The following is a 19,264-nucleotide window of genomic DNA, read 5'->3' on the forward strand; positions in this document are numbered from 1 at the left end:
TCTTGTCAGGACTGGGAGCAGTGAGCAGCCATGTGTCCTTGGAGCCAGCAGATGTCACTGTTCCCTTGAGGAAGGGTGAGTTACACTGAGAATTCCCCAGCACTGAGAGGGTGCGGAATGGAAAGGTCTCCTGATGCCAGTGAAAGAGGGCTCTTAGCAGCTTGTGGAGTGCCAGGAGGGGACACCGGGACTTGGAGCCTAATTCACAGTTGAGATGCAAGATTGACTCCCTTATACCTCCCAATGCCCAGTTACTGGTGGATGAATGGGGGTAAGTGACGCTGAATGAGTTTAACTTACACACCAAGAGGTAAGCAGAAGGTGCCTGGGAGCTGCCTACTTGAATTTACATTCTTACAGCCTCCTGCTTGTTACTTTTCTTACTACATCAACTCCTCCCCCATCCCAGCCCTTCAATAATCTCAGCTCGCTACAGAATCACTCCCTTGCAGCCAGTGTGACGGATTGCTGACAGCGATTGTTGTATGCATCCTGCAGTTCCTAGCACAGCTCCCTTAGTGGCTATGTTCTACAGCATACCTTTGCCCCGTTCTGCCAGGAGGGTCAGAAGCTAAATCCTCACACTGGCAGATGTCACAGTACATGGTCACCAGCCCCATGCTGAACTGCTGTCGGACCTATACCTTACGAGGAGCATGGCCACCCCGGAGACAATGCTCCAGGAGGGAAGGAGCTCATTTGTTAATTCGTGAATTTTTTAGCTGATTTTGTTGTGTTCTGTTTTATTTTCGTGCCCTCTGTCTGAACTAACCATTGCCCTCTGTCTGGGAGGGAACTGGCCAGGCTCAAGTCTGGAAGGGGGCATCCCGCTGACCCCTTCCAAGTGCTCCAGGGAGGTAGCAGCCAAATAGACTCCCATAGCCTCAGAGAGCCAAATTCAGATCTAGTGAGTGAGAATCCATGCTGTGCCTTAAAGAGGCACAGCACAGAACTCACAGTCCAGGGTGGCTTTAAACCACCCTCCTAATTCTTGACTGCGCCAGGGGCTGGAAAGGGCCCAAGCATAATTTGAACAGCCCTGGGAGCCTAAGGCCTTGTCTTCACTTACCGGAGGGTCCGGCGGCAGGCAATCGATGTTCTGAGATCGATTTATCGCGTCTGGTTAAGACGCAATAAATCGATCCCGGAAGTGCTCGCAGTCGGCGCCGGTACTCCAGCTCGCCGAGAGGAGTACGCGGCATCGACGGGGGAGCCTTCCTGCCGCGTCTGGACCCGCGGTAAGTTCGGACTAAGGTACTTCGAATTCAGCTACGTTATTAACGTAGCTGAATTTGCGTACCTTAGTCCGAAGTGGGGACTTAGTGGGGACCAGGCCTCAGTTATGGCAACCTCCCAACCCAGGGCTTGCCTTATGGGCTGCAGTGCTGCATGGAATCTCTGCAGCAACACCCCCCTTCTGTCCCGCCCTTTATGCCAGGATTTGGGATGGGTCCTGGGAAGGCAGCTTTATGGCTGTCTTCTGCAGTGCCTGAACTGGAGTAGTCTTCCCCCAGTCACAACCAGGGCTTTTAGGGCTTTTTTATGATGCTCTGGCCCTCTTAAATGGTGTAAAGGGTCCAGAGCAGGGACAATCATTTCACCCTCTGTCTATTGTTGGTACAAGAGTCTTCTTTATTGCAACTTCTGCCGCCACATCTGGCACAGCTTTTTGGCCTCATCAACTCTCCCTTTTCAAACCTTCTTCATCTCTCCTTTCTCTCCATTCCCCATGCCTCTCATTCTTCTCCCTGTGTTCCTGATCCTATTTATCTGAATAACTGCACTCTGCGTAGCTCTGTAAGGGTGCTGAGATGCAACTGACACTAAATAAAATTAACTATTGAGCTGTACGTGGAAATCTTCTTTGACTCACAGCTGGGGACTCTTGGATATGGCTTAAATATTTCAAGGCAACAATAAAAACAATTCAGTGCCCCCACCTGTAAAATAGTAAAGTTCTCCAACACGCTGTTCATCATGTATTTCTCTGGGAGATGTTTGAGTTTATGGATGAAATTAATCATGTATTCACATAGAGGGGAGCGGTGGATGCGATAGGAATAGTGTCCATTTTCATAGTGAGCATACTCCGTCTATAGTGTAAAAGAGAAAAGGTGCACACAGGGTCACCATTGTTTTCATTAATATTACTGATAGTTAAAATAATAATAACCACTTGAATTTTCACATCGCTTTACTAACATTAGCTCATTCATCATTCCTTACAATCATCCACTCTGAAGTAGCTTTCCTTGAGCTCTCAAATTTCTCCTGCTTTGATTACTTAAAGAAAACCAAAGGAACATATCTACTGTGCTAATAACAACAGTTTGCACTATTATAGCTCCTTCGAGCTAAGGACCTCAGGGTGCTTTGCTACTATTAATGATTTAAGCTTCCCAATGCCTCTGTGAGATAGATCAGTAGCATTATTCCCATTTCACTGATGGAGAAACTGAGGCACCCAGAGGTTGTGACTTACCTGAGATCACACATCAAGGCAATGGCATATCTGGGAATATACACCCTGAGTCCCAGTCCAATTCTCTATCTACCAAACCATGCTGCCCCAGATTAGCAAGTGGGGATTAAACATTTGAGGAGCTCTTTCATTACTATCACATTTTAGCTCCAGTACATATAAACTTCCCCCAAATTGAAGTGACGGGGAGGTCATCACTTCTTAGCAACCCTCTTCATTCCCCATAGACCTTCATCTTGTTTTCCCATTAGAATCCTATCCCTCCTCCCATGTGCCAGCACCCCCATTGCAACATTAATTCAGAGGAGGAGGAGGTGCTGCTTCTTGTCCCCTCTTTTGAGATTGCCACGAGGCTCCCAACCTCTGCTGACCCCCGAGCAGTGGGATGGCTCCTAGACAGAGATTTGCTTTCGATTTCAGTAGACGTAGTGAAGAGCAGCAGTTATTGCTGCATTTTAAAAAAGGTGTAGCACCTATTCCTGTCTGAGCTTGCTGTTATATGAGGAGCAGGTTTATCTTTGTAAACATAAGGTATAGAAACTTTCTTTGTCTATATATTCTGTCTGTTGTTGAGAATCATCCTGCAGGCCAGCTGAACACACTGAGCAGGCTAGAGCCATGTGTTTAAAAATCCTGACTCAGGCCCCATAAAATCACAAAAGACTGGCTTAAAAATCATGGATCTATAAAAATAATAATAAATGTGGGGATCTTTCTATTTGCCTTTTGGTTTGTGAGCCCCAAGAGGTCACATTTTCAAGCTTTTCTCCTCAACTAGGAGGGCTGGGAACTTCATTGTTTAAAACAACGAAAGTTGAGTCTCTCTCAATCACTGGACTCCAGGAGCTGGCGCTTTAAGAAAAACACCAAATATTGGAAGACATGCGATAAAATTGTGTGAGAGGGCAACACTACAGGCAGGATCAGGCCCATCCCTGCGTGTCTGACACACTGCACTAGATTGATGCTTCCTGATTTTCAACCCTTTTCCAAGCCCCCTCCCTGACAAGTGGGTACTTTCTGCCCTCAGAGGCACAGATGGGGTTTGTGAGTACATGCAAGGGCTGAATTGCACCCCAGGGTACTCTGCACTCAGGGCTCTGCTGCCTTCTCTTCCTACCTCCACTTTCTCCACCACCTGCTTTCCGAAGGAGCACACTTTAGTGGAGCAGGTAATGATCATGTTTTCTGGGCTTTCGTATTGGCTGGAAACACCATAGAAAGATCTGGATTCATCTTCAATGTTGGTGTTCAAATCAGCCTGAAGGAAAAAAGACAAGGATAGTAGGCAATTCCAAAGTAGTTCATTAGTTTTGGGTCAACAGCATCACACACACCACCCAAGGAAAGGGTTCTCCTCTGGTCCCAGGCTTTTGTTTTTGGGGGTCAGGGAGAGGGGAAATCAAGCTGCCAAAGCAGATCAACATGTGTGCCCAAGAAGTGGAGGAAATCCGGGCATGGGACACCTTTTCAAATTTGGGTGTCTAAAGTTAGGCATCTAAATTCTAATTTTGACACTTAAATCCCTATTTAGGGTCTTGAAATAGGAATTTGTGGGCTTAACTTAGGTGCACAAGCTATCATTAGGGCCCTAAGTTTGAAGATGTGGTGCTATACCACTACCACCAGGGGTCACACTAGCCTTATATTCTATCCTGAACAAGAAAAAGAAAAGTTTACAGATATCTTGCAAAAACAAAGCAACAGAAAAAGGCATTTAGTTTATTCACCTTAATGAAATAAGAGAACAGAGGGCCTCAAATTCCTCAGTGCCTGATGTGACCAGGTGCTAATTTACTATATTACCTTTCCTCCAATTCCTATGCGCAGGTTCAATCTGTACTATCCCCTTGCAGGGTTAAGGGAAATGGGGAAGAAAATCTGCTTCTGCTTCTGGGACAGTGGACTCTATGGCCATGTTGACAGTGCGACTAGAACCAGTGTACTAGGAACACGGTTCTAGCCTGGTTTTCCTGACCGCCAGCAGAGATTTTTATCCAAGAACCTGGTTATGGAACCATGCTCTAGACTAGATACTGGGAGAGCCCACTGTACAGCGCAGCTGGTGTGATTCTCAGAAAAAACTCCATGGCCACATTGGTCAGAGAAACCTGCTAGAATCCTGTTAAGAAAATCCAGAGAATCACAGAAATATACGGCAGGAAGAGACCTCATGAGGTCAGCTAGTGCATCTCCCCATGCTGAGGTAGGCTTAAGATACCTAGACTGTCCCTAAGAGGCGTTTGTCTAACCTCTTCTTGGTATCAAAGGATTGGGATCCCACAGCCTCCCCAGGGCTTAACTACCTTTACAGCTGGAAAGTTTTCCTAACATCCAACCTAAATCTCCTTTGCTGCAAACTAAGCTGATTATTTCTTGTCCTACCCTTGGCGATGGTGGACACGGAGAACAGTTGATCACCATCCTCCTTACACCATGTTTAAACAGCTAGAGCTAAGGTGGGATCACAGTGTGGACAGAGCCTTAGTACTGCAACAAAGTCAGCAGGTTCTTCCATGACTGCTGCGGCCAGGCCCAGATATAGGAGACTCGGCACTGGCTGTGTTAGTCAGGCTAGGAGTTAGAGAAGAGGTGGGCAAACTACAGCCTGCGGGCCACATCCGACCCGCAGGACCGTCCTGCCCAGCCCTCGAGCTCCCGGCTGGGGAGGCTAGCCCCCGGCCCCTCCCATGCTATCCCTCCTCCCCCACAGCCTCAGCTCACCGTGCCGCCAGCGCTCTGGGTGGCGGGGCTGCAAGCTCCTGCCGGGCAGCACGGTGGCATGGCTGGCTCCGGCTGGGCGGCGCAGCTGCCAGTCCTGCTGCTCTGAGTGGCATGGTAAGGGGGCGGGGAACAGGGGGGTTGGATATGGGGCAGAGGGTCCCGGGGGCAGTCAGGGGACAGGGAGCAGAGGGCGGTTGGATGGGGCGGAGGTTTGGGGGTGTCAGGGGACGGGGGGGTTGGATAGGTGTGGGAGTCCTGGGGGGCCTGTCAGGTGGCGGGGGTGTGGATAGGAGTCAGCAGTCAGGGGACTGGGAGCAGGGGGATTGGATAGGGGGTGTAGTCCCAGGAGGGGGCAGTTAGGGGACAAGGAGCAGGGAGGGGTTGGATGGGTCGGGGGTTCTGAAGGGGGCAGTCAGGGGGTGGAAAGTGGGAGGGGGCAGATAGGGGGCGGGGGCCAGGCTGTTTGGGGAGGCACAGCCTTCCCTACCCGGCCCTCCATACAGTTTTGGAACCCTGATGTGGCCCTCAGGCCAAAAAGTTTGCCCACCTCTGAGTTACAGAGCCAAGAACCTGGTCTGTCTGCATGTCCGACAACCACAATAAAGATCCTTCTCCTGTTCATCACAAGTCCCATCTCTTCTCTACCAGGAGAGATGCTATATGAATCGTTCTCTGAGGCCTCCCGCAAGAGATGGCGGTGCCACTTTATTACCATTTCAAAGAAGTTAAAATTTTAGCTCCAGAATCGGAAGCCCGGGAGCACAAGCTGGCTGGGGCAGACAAGGAGTCTGCGCTACAAGTGACCAGCAGGTGCTGGCCCCCACCAAATGCTGGAGCCAACGCCACAGAAGAATTCATTGCTTTGCCAATGGTGACACTAACAACATTAGCAGGAAGCAATGTAGAAACATACAGCATTTCAATCCAATCTAATTCCCCTGCTGGCTAACGTACTGCTTCAGGCACATGGAGGGCAAGGAGAAGGAGGAAATGCAATCAACCCTACCATTTATTTCACCAAGTCCAATTTCCATTTCCCACTTAACCCATCAGCTCCATTGCCCCATCCCTGCTGCCTCCCTCCGCATCTGCACAGGCTGCAATGTGCTCTATGCAATGGGTACCCGGAGATTTCTGCCTTCAGGAAAACTGTTGGGCTCAGGTAAATACGTGATGCCACTGAAAGCTAAGCCAACAAGCCAGTGAAATCCAATCACCATCCATTTTACCAGAGCACATGTCGCAAGTTCAGAGCAACTGCCCCTGTATTTCCCCTTAGTGGTCTAGCAAAGGCATCACAGGCTTCCAGCTCCCCAGCCGATGCCTTTCTGGATGGAGACTCACATCTCTCTCCTTCCTGAGTCCTGACCAGAGTATGTCCAGGCTGCAAAGCTCCCTGCCTTCACTGTGTGATTCCCAGCATAGACAGGCTGCCCAAGGACGCCTCCTCGCTTTCTCCTCAGAGACAGTTAACAGGTTTACACAATTGCTACAGTTATAAGTATCGGGGGTAGCCGTGTTAGTCTGTATCTACAAAAATAACAAGGAGTCTGATGGCACCTTAAAGACTAACAGATTTATTTGGGCATAAGCTTTCGTGGGTAAAAATCTCACTTCTTCAGATGCATCTGAAGGGGATGCATCTGAGGGGACTGGACTCGGTGACCTCTCAAGGTCCCTTCCAGTCCTAGAATCTATGAATCTATGAAAGCTTATGCCCAAATAAATCTGTTAGTCTTTAAGGTGTCACCAGACTCCTTGTTGTTTTTACAGTTATAAGGTACCACAAACAGCACTTCTTAAATAAGCCTACTTTATTCTTAAGGTAAAAAGCATATTAAGAAAACATATTAGAAACAACAAAAGAACTCCTACACATGCTAATGAGCTTACCAGAGTTAATCCCAACTCTAACATAGATTTTGGCAGGAGCAGTCCTTCAAAGCCCCACCCAAGGGGTTTCTTTGTGGTTACAAGTTCATCACAGCTTCAGCATAAAACAAGTGCCCAGTCTTATGGGACCTTCGTAGGCCCAGTCCTTCCACCCTACCCAGAGGCAGTGGTTCTCAACCTTTTCATTTTGCAGACTACTTTGGAAATCTATTGTCAGTATATATAGTTGAATTCTGTTCAGTCAATTTTCAGTCTAAGTCTTTTGCGGACCCCTGAGACATAGCTCCGTGGACCAAACCACTGCCCTAAGCATTGGGGCCCTACATGGACCAGGGGTCCTGTCCATTTGCTGGAACAGGAAAAAGGCCCTGAGCCAGTTTAAAACCAGGCTATTTACCTAAACCCTTCCTTTGACTGTCCATCCCTGGAGAATCCAGTTTGAACTAGCATATGCACATCTTTCTAGGGAGATGGCTTCTCTGGAGATGTCACAACCTGGGTGAATTTGCCTAATCACCCCCTGCTTTACCCTCCCCATACATATAATTTCACAACCCCACACACACCACTGCATTTTTAATACAATGGACCCTAAAGGTATTAACCCTACTTCGATGAGGTCTAACTTAACTCAGTAAAGTAGGGGTGACCAAACCACGGCTCTTTTACAGTTAAAGTACGGCTCATGGAGCTCCCCACCCCCCCATCCCCCACCCACATTCTCCACCTACCAGACTGGGGCAGGGGGAGCTCAGGGCTTCTGCCCTGCGGCAGGGTGGTGGGGCTAGGGGCTTCTGCCCTACAGGGAGGGGGTCTCAGAGTTTCAGCCTCTCAGGAGGTGCCTGCTGGGGCTCGGGGCTTCCACAGGAGCGGGACTGACGCCCCGAGCCCTGGCAGACGGGTCCGGCTCTCAAACGTCTGAAGATTATCATATGGAGCTCAGAGGATCAGTAAGTTTGGCCATCCCTGCAATAAAGTTTATCTTAAGTCCATAAGGTTTATTCAGGATATTGTCCATCTGTCACAGCACATACTCAGGACCAAATGACAGATGGGTTTATGGCAGGCTTTGATGAAGTACAGTGACTACAGGTCTGAATTCTAGCCTAGCAGCTATAGTCTCCAGCCACAATCCCAGGTGGACAAAGATCAAGTCAGTGAAAAAAAAATCTATATTAGTAGAACAGGAAGGTTGCATGGTTGGACACTCAAGAGTCAAGAAATGTCGGAGTTAAGAATATGCAACCATTGCTCTGCCCCATATAAGTGTGCTTTGCAATACAGTTTTTGGCTACAGTCGCACACCATTCCTCAAATTATACAATATAATTGCATAGTTATTACCAAAACCTTCAACAGACATAGCATCTTTAAATGTTTCTTTATTCTTCTACATGTTATGTAACTAATTTCATTGTCAGAATGGTCTGTCTCATTTTGAGAGACTCCAGTGTTTTATAGGATATACCGTATATGCTTGTTCATAAACCAATTTTTTTTAGTATAAAAGGGAAGCACCAGAGACGGGGGTCGCCTTATGAACGGGTACAGAGAGGGAGAGGTGGGACACAGCCCCTCCCCCCAACAGAAGGATCAAGGAGAGGCAGCACAGCCAGCAGAGCCAGAAGGGAAGAGGCGGGGCCAGAGTCTCTCTGCTTCTGGCCACGCTGCTCTTCTCCCAGCCTCCAAAGCAGCTGCCGCTCCGGGGCTGGCAGGCTGCAGCCGTGCCGCTCGGCCCCGCCCCCCAGAGCAGGCTGTGGCTGCACCGCCCGGCCCACCGGAGAACGCTGCGGCCGTGCCGCCCGGCCCAGCTCGCTGGAACATGCTGTGGCCGCGCCGCCTGGTCTGGCCCACCGGAGCAGGCTGCGGCCGCGCTGCCTAGTCCGCCTGAGCCGCTCCAGCCAGGCCAGAGACATCCTCCCCTGCCCTCCCCGGATAAGGGGGGGAGGGATGGGATGGGGAGAGTGTGGGGGTCTCAGGCTAGGGGTGGGGTCATGTGGGGGGTGGTCACAGGGGTTACTCCCCCGACTCCCAGATTCTCCCCCCCAAAACATTTCCCCACCAGTTGCTGTCCCGGCCCATCAGGGTAAGCCGCTGGTGCACCAGGACACTTTGTTTACTTAGGTTTACCTCTGTGCCTGCGGACGCTCGAGGTAAACAAACCATCTCAGTCCGCCAGCGGCTTATCCTGATGGCCCAGGAGCCAAAGTTTGCTGACCCCTGAATTATAGGGTCGGCTTATGAACTGGTTATAAACATTTTCTATTTTTACTTCTCCATCTTGACGGGGGTCGGCTTATAAACGAACCGGCTTATGATCAAGTCTCTTCTCTCTAAAGGATTGGGCAGGTCTTCGGCTAATGTAAATCAGCATAGCTTCACTGAAGCCAAAGGAACGACTCCAATTTACACCAGCTATGGATCTGTCCCTAATATCTGAGTAACTCTGTCTATGTTCTACGCTTTCAACGGGATACTTTGGTTTTCCTGTGGCAATTGATATAATTCTGCACGCTGTTTTATCAGTGTATTAGCTCACCTGCTGTTTCTTTAATATGTGAGGCTGTCTCGGCCCTGATCCTGCAAGCACTGACACACGTGAGTAATTTTGCACACCTGAGAAGTCCCATTGAGAAAGAGGAGTACAGGATCCGGGCTTAACTGTGTGCATTTTGGACTTTGTGGCTATGTAGCATGGGTGAGCAAAAAAAGATGTGGGGTTATGTTTCAAAATCAGATTTTACGACGTTGTCTCTAGAAAAATTAGCAAGCATTTTATCCAGAAATCATCAGAGAAAACAACTCTCTCTTGACCAGTAATTGTGGTAGAATTTGGAAAACAAATTCAATCATTGAGAGGTGAAAGGGAATGATTGCAGTCACACTTTAAATGAAAAGCTCAACACAACCTTAACTAAGAAGTCACTACAGGTGCCTCCATAATTGGCAACTCACCCATGAAAAGGTCAGGGCTTAGAATTTCACACCTATTTAACACCTGGTTAATCAACATTAAACTATTTGGCACTAGGTAAATTTATGTGCAGGGACCATTACCATTCAGTAACATTAAGCCCATGTCTACACTGCTAGTGGCATAGCTACAACGCTGTAGCTATGCCAGCATAACCCTGTAGTGTAGATGCAGCCTACAGCATTTTTCCATTGCTGTAGGAAACCACCTCTATGAGAGATGGTAGCTAGGTCAACAGAAGCATCCTTCCACTGACCTAGCTGCATCTGCACCAGGGCTTGGTTGGCATAGCTATGAGTTTTTCACACCTCTGAGCTCCGTAGCTATGACAAACCAAATTTTAAATGCAGACCAGGCCTAAGCCAAACCTGTTTCCTGGGAACCATCCTGATATGCCATGTCCCAATGAAGTAACCACCTACAATCCAGTGATATTTTATGTTTATTCAGCACTTTTCAATCCCAGGCACTTTGCATACTACAGCTGGGATTTTCATAGAGGCTTTTGGCAGTTAAGCACACAACTCTCATTGAAAATCAATAGGAGTTGGGCACCTATCTACGTTAGTCACCTTTGAACCTCCAGGCCAGTGTTCCCTCTAATTTTTCCCACCCGTGTGCGGAATGAATTTGGTTATGTGCACCACTTATGGAGGTGATGAGTGTCACATCACATTCATATTGGTGCACATAACAAAATTCATGTGGCCAGGGTGGGGCCGAGGGGTTCGGAGTGTGGGAGGGGGCTCAGGGCTGGGGCAGAGGGTTGGGGAGCAGGGGTTTGAGGCCTCCTGCTGGGGGTGCGGGCTCTGGGCTGGGGCTGGAGATGAGGGGTTTGCGGTGCAGAAGGGTGCTCTGGGGCTACGGTGGGGAGACAGGATTCCCCACAGCTCTCTCTCCCCGCAGCAGCACCTGGGCTGGGGGAGAGAGGCACCTTTCCCTGCCTCGGCAGGACTGGGGCTGGAGCCATGGGATAGGCGCCCCTTCCCCAGCCCTGGCAGGTCCAGGCCGGGGCTGGGTTCAGGCCAGGGCAGGGGCGCCCCAGCCCAGGCCGTGGTAGAATTGGGGCCGGGGAAGGTCCAGGCCACGGCAGGTTGGGGGCCTGGCTAAGTTGGGGCCAGGGGAAGGGCGCTCCTCCCCCAGCAACGGCAGGTCCCTGGGTGGGTTCCCTGAACACCTGCACGGCGCTAAATAGGCTGCTGAGCAGCTTACAGGGAACTTAGCTCCCGGCCCATATACCAGAACACCATGGACTTTCATAACTCTCTGGGATTGAAGGCCACAGCGAACTAGCACATATAGTACTGCACAATATTGTAGAAGGGAAATTTTGTAGGATGATCCCAGGACAAAATCCTACTGCTCTTTAATGTCCAACAGAGCTTCAGTTTTTAAGGTACAGTTTGAAAATCCTTTATAAAAGAGATGCTCTACCTCAGGGGTTCTCAAACTTCATTGCACCATGACCCCTTTCCATAGGCGCTGACACCGTGGGTGCTCCGGGGCTGGAGCACCCACGGGGAAAAATTGGTGAGCGCTCTGCAGCCACCAGCAACTCCCCACCCCACCCCAGCTCACCTCCGTCTCCGTCCCTGAGCGCACCTTCCCCGCTTCTCCTCCAAGCGCTTGCCGCCGCAAAACAGCTGTTTCGTGGCGTAACAAGGTGTGGGAGGGTGTGGGGAGGCGCGGGAATGTGGCGCGCTCAAGGGAGGAGGCGGGGAAGAGGCGGGGCTTTGGGGAAGGGGTAGGAATGGGGGCGGGGAAGGGGCAGGGCAGGGGTGGAGTCAGGGCGGGGCCGGGGGGCACAAGCACCCAGCGGCACCAGAAGAAGTTGGCGCCTATGCCCCCTTCTGACAACAATAATTACTACATGACCCCAATGAGGGGGAGCTGAAGCCTGAGCCCCTCCGAGCCCTGCCGCCCCAGGCAGGGGGGGCCAAAGCCAAAGCCCAAGGGCTTCAGCCCCAGGCAGGAGGCCTGTAACTTGAGCCTTGCCACCCAAGGCTGAAGTCCTCGGGCTTCGGTTTCAGCCCCAGGAGGTGGGGCTCGGGCTTTGGCCCCGGGCCCCAGCAAGTCTAAGCCAGTCCTGGTGACCCCATTAAAATGGGGTTGCGACCCACTTTGGGGTTCCAACCCACAATTTGAGAACCGCTGCTCTAGCTGAAAGAGAAGATATGGACTTGTTGCAGGATAGGAAAGATCAAGGCACTCACACTGTGTCTACCTATCACATGGTTTGAATCGTTCCAAGGGACAGTAAAGCTCTCGAGTCTGATGTGTAGAGCCCTACCGTGTCCCCTCCAGGTCCAGACTTTCCAGCATCCCCTCCAGCAGAACTGAAAGCTTCACTGCTACACTGGGACCTCCTCTCTCCTTTTCATTTTAGAGCAGTTTCTTTCTCTAAGGAAAAGGTTAGTGCCCAACAGCCCCAGGCTCTCCTATTCCTTCCTACTCATGTGATTCTCCCATCCCAGCTCTGCACCAGGCATCAGGCCTAGGACAGAGATGTTAGTTTTACCCTGGCAGGACTCTCTGATCCTCCAAGCAGGAGGCGGATTATACTAATTATTATTTAAATTGAACTAATTAATCTTCACCAAACCTCAGTGGATAGGTATTAATGTCCTCACTTTACCAATGGGGAAACAGGAATGCTAAGAGCCTTCTTTAAGATCTCACAGCAAATAAGTGTCAGACCTGGGACAAGAACCTAGATTTCTTGGCTCCTCATCCTTCATCTAACCCTAACGCAAGACATAGTGCCTAATGGGCAAGTGAGCTACCCTCTCAGTGCCTTCATTACCCTACTTGAAAAAGGTGACTAAAAATACTAGCTGTTTTGTACGTCTATACTGTATTATCGCCTGTTGATCTTCAAGGGCTTTACAAAGGTGGGCAAGTTTCATTTGCCTCATTTCACCCGATGCATAATCATATATGGAGGTTTGAAGCAACTTGTTTGAGAGGCACTACTGCGCAGTGGATAAGAATGGATCATCCATACCAGGGATCTGGGTTCTTTCAGCAGCTGTGCTGAAAACTGCCTATGAGAGTTGCGGCACATCACTCAACCTCTGCAACCCCAGGCAGAAAAAGCCTGCACAGAAAGTCAGGTCTTGTATTGTGCCCTAAGAGTACCAGGACTCTGGCTCAGTCTGATCTCCAATGGGAGTGAGATTTACAGTTGACGGCCGTCCACTGATAGGATACTAGCTCTGGTCCCATTAGCCCCACCCAATGTGTCACTGCTAATTGCCACTGAGGAAATGGTGGTCTCCAAGACAGACCTCTTCCCCTTTGGGGCTTTGAAAGCAAGGCATCGGACTGTGAATTGGACCCAGAATTTAGCTGACAGCTAATGCAGAGTGTGGAGCCCTGGTACGATGGGCTCTCATTAGTAGGGCCCTACCAAATTCACGGTCGTGAAAAACATGTCACAGACTGTGAAATCAGACCTCCCCCCATGAAATCTAGCTATTGTAGAAAAGGGAGAGGGGCAGGGCTGGGGGGACCCCAGCTGGGGGCTCCTACCATGCACTGTGCTCCAGCTGCTAGTCCCAACAGAGCTGAGGAGGGACAGGACTTCCTCTTCCCAAGCGAGGGTTGCCAGGTGTCCGGTTTTCGACTGGAACGCCCAATCGAAAAGGGACCCTGGCGGCTCCAGTCAGCACTGCTGACCAGGCCGCTAAAAGTCTGGTCAGCGGCACAGCAGGGCTAAGGCAGGCTCCCTGACTGCCCTGGCTCTGCGTGGCTCCCGGAAGCGGCTGGCATGTCCTACTCCTAGGCACAGGTGCGGCCACAGGGGCTCCGCGCGCTGCTCCCCCTACCCAAGCACTGGCTCTGCAGCTCCCATTGGCTGGGAACCATGGCCAATGGGAGCTGCGGAAGTGGCGCCTGCTGGGGAGGGCAGTGTGCAGAGCTGCGTGGTCATGCCTCCGCCTAAGAGCCAGACATGCCGGCCGCTTTCAGGAGCCACCTGAAGTAAGTGCTGCCCAGCCGGAGCCCGCACCCCGAATCCCTTCCTGCACCCAACACCCTGCCCCAGGTTGGAAACCCCTCCCACACCTTAACTCCTTCCCAGAGCCCGCACCTCACACCCCCTCCAACACCCCAACACCCTGCCGCAGCCCTGAGCCCCCCTGCACCCAAACTCCCTCCCAGAGCCTGCACCTCAAACTCCCTTCCCTCACTCCAAACCACTCAGCCCCAGCCCAGAGCCCCCTCCTGCACCCCAAGCCCCTCATCCCCAGCCCCACCCCAGAGCTCACATCCCCAGCCGGAGCCCTCACCCCCTCCCACAACCAACCTCCTACCCCAGCCTGGTGAAAGTGCGTGAGGGTGGGGGAAAGCGAGCGATGGAGGGAGGGCGGATGGAGTTAGCGGGGGGCGGGGCCTTGGAGAAGGGGTGGGGCAGGGGGCAGGGCAGGGGTATTCAGTTTTGTGCGGTTAGAAAGTTGGCAACCCTATCCGCAGCACAGCTGCTCTCGGGTACCTCACCCAGCTGCAAGAAGCTCCGCGGCTGCTGCCTTCAGCGCTCAGCTCTGACTATTTGAAAAATCCCATGACCATGAAATTGACCAGAATGGACCATGAATTTGGTCGGGCCCTACTCATTGCATATTTCTCACTTAGAAGGCAGGTCTATGGAATACGCATCAGCTGCAGTTTACAGATGGTCGCCATGGTAGGTTCCATGCAAAACAATAGCCTGGTTTGGAGAAGGTAAAACTTGGGCCTTGATGGCTAGATCCATATCTGAGAGGGAAGGGGGCGGATTTTGGCTAACCAAAGATGACAGAAGGCATTTCCAGCCACTAGCGAGATCTGGGAATCCAGGAGCAGAGAAGAGTTCAATAAGGCAGCAAGACTCCGTGCCACTTTGACAACTGGAGGACAGCTGCCCCTGCTCTTCGACACAGCTCCCTCTGCCAACCAACAATTCCTCTGCTTCTGAACGCACATGGCAAGCAAATTGGCTAGAGAAAGTGCATTTTTACAAAATCCCTTGTTAGAATAGAACAGCTGTTAAAAGTCTGTGCAGTCTTGCTACGAGTCCTTAGCCCACGGGATCTTAATTGGGGTTCTCAGTCCCATTCTCAGTGAAAGGTGCAAACATCATAAAAATCTTCATTACTAATTGCTGCCTTGTTTGCTATCTGCAATGGCAATTAGAGAGGCCAAGGACAGAATGGACTTAGAAACTGAATTGGCCTCTCATCCCCTCCAGGCAGTACCTACCAGGTCCAGATTTCAGGCACACAGGGCAGTGTGCGTGGGGAAGCGTGCAGTGCTGCTGCTTTGTTCTGTGGGAAACCAGAGGATTTCAGTCTCCAGTCCTCCCCTCCAGCCCCTTCTATGAGGCCTTGGCTACACTTACCCGCAAGTTCGACGGCTGGAAATCGAACTTCTGGGTTCGACTTATCGCGTCTAGTCTGGACGCGATAAGTCGAACCCGGAAGTGCTCGCCGTCGACTGCGGTACTCCAGCTCGCCGAGAGGAGTACCGCGGAGTCGACGGGGGAGCCTGCCTGCCGAGTGTGGACCAAGGTAAGTTTGAACTAATTCGAACTAAGGTACTTCGAACTTCAGCTACGTTATTCACGTAGCTGAAGTTGCGTACCTTAGTTCGAATTAGGGGGGGTAGTGTAGACCAAGCCTAAGTGTTTAATTCTCTTCATGAAAAGAAAGAACCAAACAATTTGATTGATTTCTAGGCTTTCCTATTGCTGAGGTGAAGAGATTATTATGCTTATTTATCATTGGTTTAGGAAAAGTCTCCTATCAGCCCTTTTGACAATTCCTCAGCTGCACCTAGTTCTGAATCAGAATGCTCTGTGCGCTTTAAATTAACCCTTGAGTGGCAACAGGTGGTTTATCTCTGCAGACAGCTGCTTTGGGCAGCGCTGGATTCCGATTGTCCACATGGAACTCCTGGTCTCTCACTTTCATTCCACCTCTCCCCCGGGTGGCCCCTGGTCTCATATGCCCCCCCTGTAACTTTTACACTGTGAGTGCTCCATTTCAATGGCGTGTGAAGCCATAAGAACCCTCCCCCCCTCGTGCTATTAATAAACATGCATGTAGCAGGAGGTTCAGGGGGCGAGCCAAGTAACAGGTGCGAGAGATAATGTTACACTGGAAAAGAGCAGGGCTGCTATTGCCCATGTGTTGGGAGGCTAATGTCTCATATTCATTGTCATGTGCTGGAATGCGCTCAGAGCATGGAGAAATGTCACAGAGCCACTCTTCACAAGCTGTCAATCCAAGACCAAGGGGTCAGTTCATTGTCCCTCGGGCTCCAAAGGCTGAATTCATCAAAGGGGTGTGTGTGCTGGGAGTGCTCGAGTTTTAAACAAATTGTATGTTTGACATCTGAAAGCTAAAAAACTAATGAATGAATATGGGCACAGATCTCTCTCACTAGAGCCAGCTGTTGCTGATAATGGCCAAAATTCCCAAACTTGAGTGTTTAACTTAGGCATCGAATCCTTGTAAGCTCGTTGGGGCAGGGACTGCTGTTTTCTTCTGTGTTTGGACAGCACCTAGCACAACAGGGCCCTGGTCTATCACTGGGGCTTCTGGGTGCTACAGCAACAGAATTACATGAATAAATAAGAATTTAATAAATCAGTAGCTTAACTTTGAGAGGCATTGACCATATGCAACTGCCATTTAAATTAACAGGAGCTCAGAACCTCTGAAAACCAATCTGCTCAGACATGTATCTAAATATGGATTTAAGGGTCTAATTTTAGGCATGCAAGTTTGAAAATTTTGGTCAGTATCTTGTTTTTATAGAACACTTTTCATCCAAAAGGACTTTACCAACTGTATAATGCAGGTATTGCTTTACCCACCACTGAAAAGCGGCCTCCTCTGGGGAGGAATACAGTAGCTTCTTAGCAGTGCACAGCAACTAAGACAAGAAATGAAGTTGCATTGTTCATGCAGTTGAAAACGCAGGGGTACGTAGCAGAATTGGTTGAAAATTTTCCATTGAATCTGTTTTTCAGGAAAAAAAATTGGTTTTGACTAAATTATTTTTTTTTGTAAGAGGTATCTGGATTCTGCAGAACATTTTGACTTTTTGTCAAAAAAAGAACATCCAAAACCAAAAAGTTTTCAGTTTTCTGCCAAAACCTGAACAATTTTGGCCACCCCTCACTCTACCTAAAAAGTTATTTGGAACTGCTGCCACAGGCCCTCATGGAAGTTGTAGTTCTGCTCCCTCATGCCCCGCTTCTCTACTATGGGGTAGGTTTCCCAGTCAAACTACATCTCCTATGATGTACTGTGGTTGCTCAACAAAAGAAAAGACGCTAGGGCACCATGGGAGATGTAGTCTGGCCAGCGAGCCTGGCACATAGAGCAGAAAGAGGGCATGAGGTACCTGAACTACAACTGCCATGAGGCACTGTGGCAGAATTTCCAAATGAATGTTGTTGGCTGAAAATTCTGTTTTCAATTTTTCACTAGAGAGTCTATCCTCTTCCCTCACCATCAATTTCCCAACTAGCTCTAATATTCAGCCATGGAGAATGTAATGATCAAGGGGCTTGCCTACACCGTGGGGTAATGCGCTCTATAGAGGTGTGATTTCTAAAGCACACCAGTGTGCTGTGCTTGAATTGGTCTGTGTAGATCCTGCTGGTGCGCACTAAAGTTTCCCTAGTGTGCTTTAACACAGCACTGTTTCAAACAGCGCTACGTTAAAGTGCACCAGCAAGGTCTACAAGGACAAAATAATGCATAACATGTTAGTGCACTTTAGAAATTACACTCCCGTACATGCATTACCCCGCACCAAGCTGAGATTTTACAAGGTTAACACCTGCACTCTTGTGAAAATGCCATTGATTCTTAAATGATCACAAGTGCTCAAGACCTCTGTTTTACATCTGATCCACAAGACAGCTTCTCCAGCAGCCCCGTACCCCCTAGTGTCACGCTGAGACACTGGTTCAAAACTGACATCCAGTAAATCATAAATACTGCTGTTTGCAGATCCTGACCCTGCACAACCTTGCTTAGCTTATGATAAGCAGAGACAGAATCGCAGCCCAATGTTTATGCCTGAAGGCCATTAATGTGCCTGCTTTTAGGTGCACAGGAAGGCCACCACCACAACTCACCACCAGACATATAAGCTCCCTCTGTGATTCAACAAAACACAGTGCCCCCATGGCATCAAAAAGGTACCAGGAAACCAAAATGCCGTACAGTATCACTGACTGCGCGCTCTCCGATGCATTCCAAATTCCGCAACATGCCAAATCATTCAAGACCAGGATTCAGAATGCCCCAGACACCAGGACATGTCAGTCCATGCCCTGCAATCAGGAGATGCCTCACCCATGCCCAGCACAGAGACGACACATAGTCCCCTTGGGTGAAATTCCCCCCTGTGCAGACAGCCTTCATGCCACTGAAATCCTTCAAAATAGTCGAAACACAACAAAGGGATTCACAAACAAGCCATTCACCCTCCTTGCTGAACTCCCTGCTGTCTCTGCTGAGCCTGCCAATCAAGTGGTCAGTTAGTGACAATTAACATGATGAGTTTGAGAGAAGGATGAGCGTCCACTAGGAACGGGACTAAGACCATCAGCTCATTTCTCATAGTCCCGCTACTGATCCAGCACTGAGTTGCAAGTGGTAATGTTAAAGGGAAAGGCTCCATATCTCATTACAGATTCTCCCAGCCATCCAGCCCTGCCACTGCCCCAAGCTGCTATTATTTGTAATCTTATAATACCTACAATAACATCCGTCTCCAAATTATTTCCTCTGTGCCCTGCAGCACACACAAGATGCAATGGCACAATGCTACAGCTTTTGCAAAATCTGAGCTTGCCCATCAAAAATTTGATCCAGGCAACTGAGTGGGTAGAATTTTGCCAGGCTGATTCAACCTTAAGTTTTCTGCCAATTTACCAGAACCTCGCGGTCAGTTTTCAAGAACACATTTTCTGTATAATCCACTTTCATTGGTGCACGTTTCCTATCTTGTGGTCGGCCTTGTGCCGTGTGTAAATGTGGTGTAAATCACTTGTACATAGATCATGCAATCCCACAGAAATAGCCAGATAGGGCAGGAAGGGGGAAATAGAGTGCACGCTGGGAAGTTATTGAATATTTAGATTCAGGGAACAGATAGCTTCAAGGTTGCAGAGGAGAAGGATTTCCCTTACA

The 19,264-nt window shown here is 49.7% G+C and overlaps 1 protein-coding gene across 5 annotated transcripts in view; it reads right to left on the reverse strand.

Annotated features, from left to right (window-relative positions):
- The window catches only part of TEAD4 (TEA domain transcription factor 4), a 79,556-nt gene that overhangs the window by 562 nt on the left and 59,730 nt on the right, over positions 1-19,264 (reverse strand). For all 5 annotated transcript variants that reach the window (XM_065584253.1, XM_065584249.1, XM_005307857.4 and 2 more), the window contains 2 exons: positions 3,603-3,743; positions 1,941-2,093 (listed from right to left, as the gene is read on the reverse strand). In XM_065584253.1, the coding sequence (XP_065440325.1) occupies positions 1,941-2,093; positions 3,603-3,743 (294 nt within the window). The remainder of the gene's footprint in view (positions 1-1,940; positions 2,094-3,602; positions 3,744-19,264) is intronic.

The sequence above is a fragment of the Chrysemys picta genome, chromosome 1 (genome assembly GCF_011386835.1).
Source record: "Chrysemys picta bellii isolate R12L10 chromosome 1, ASM1138683v2, whole genome shotgun sequence".
NCBI lineage: Eukaryota > Metazoa > Chordata > Testudines > Emydidae > Chrysemys > Chrysemys picta.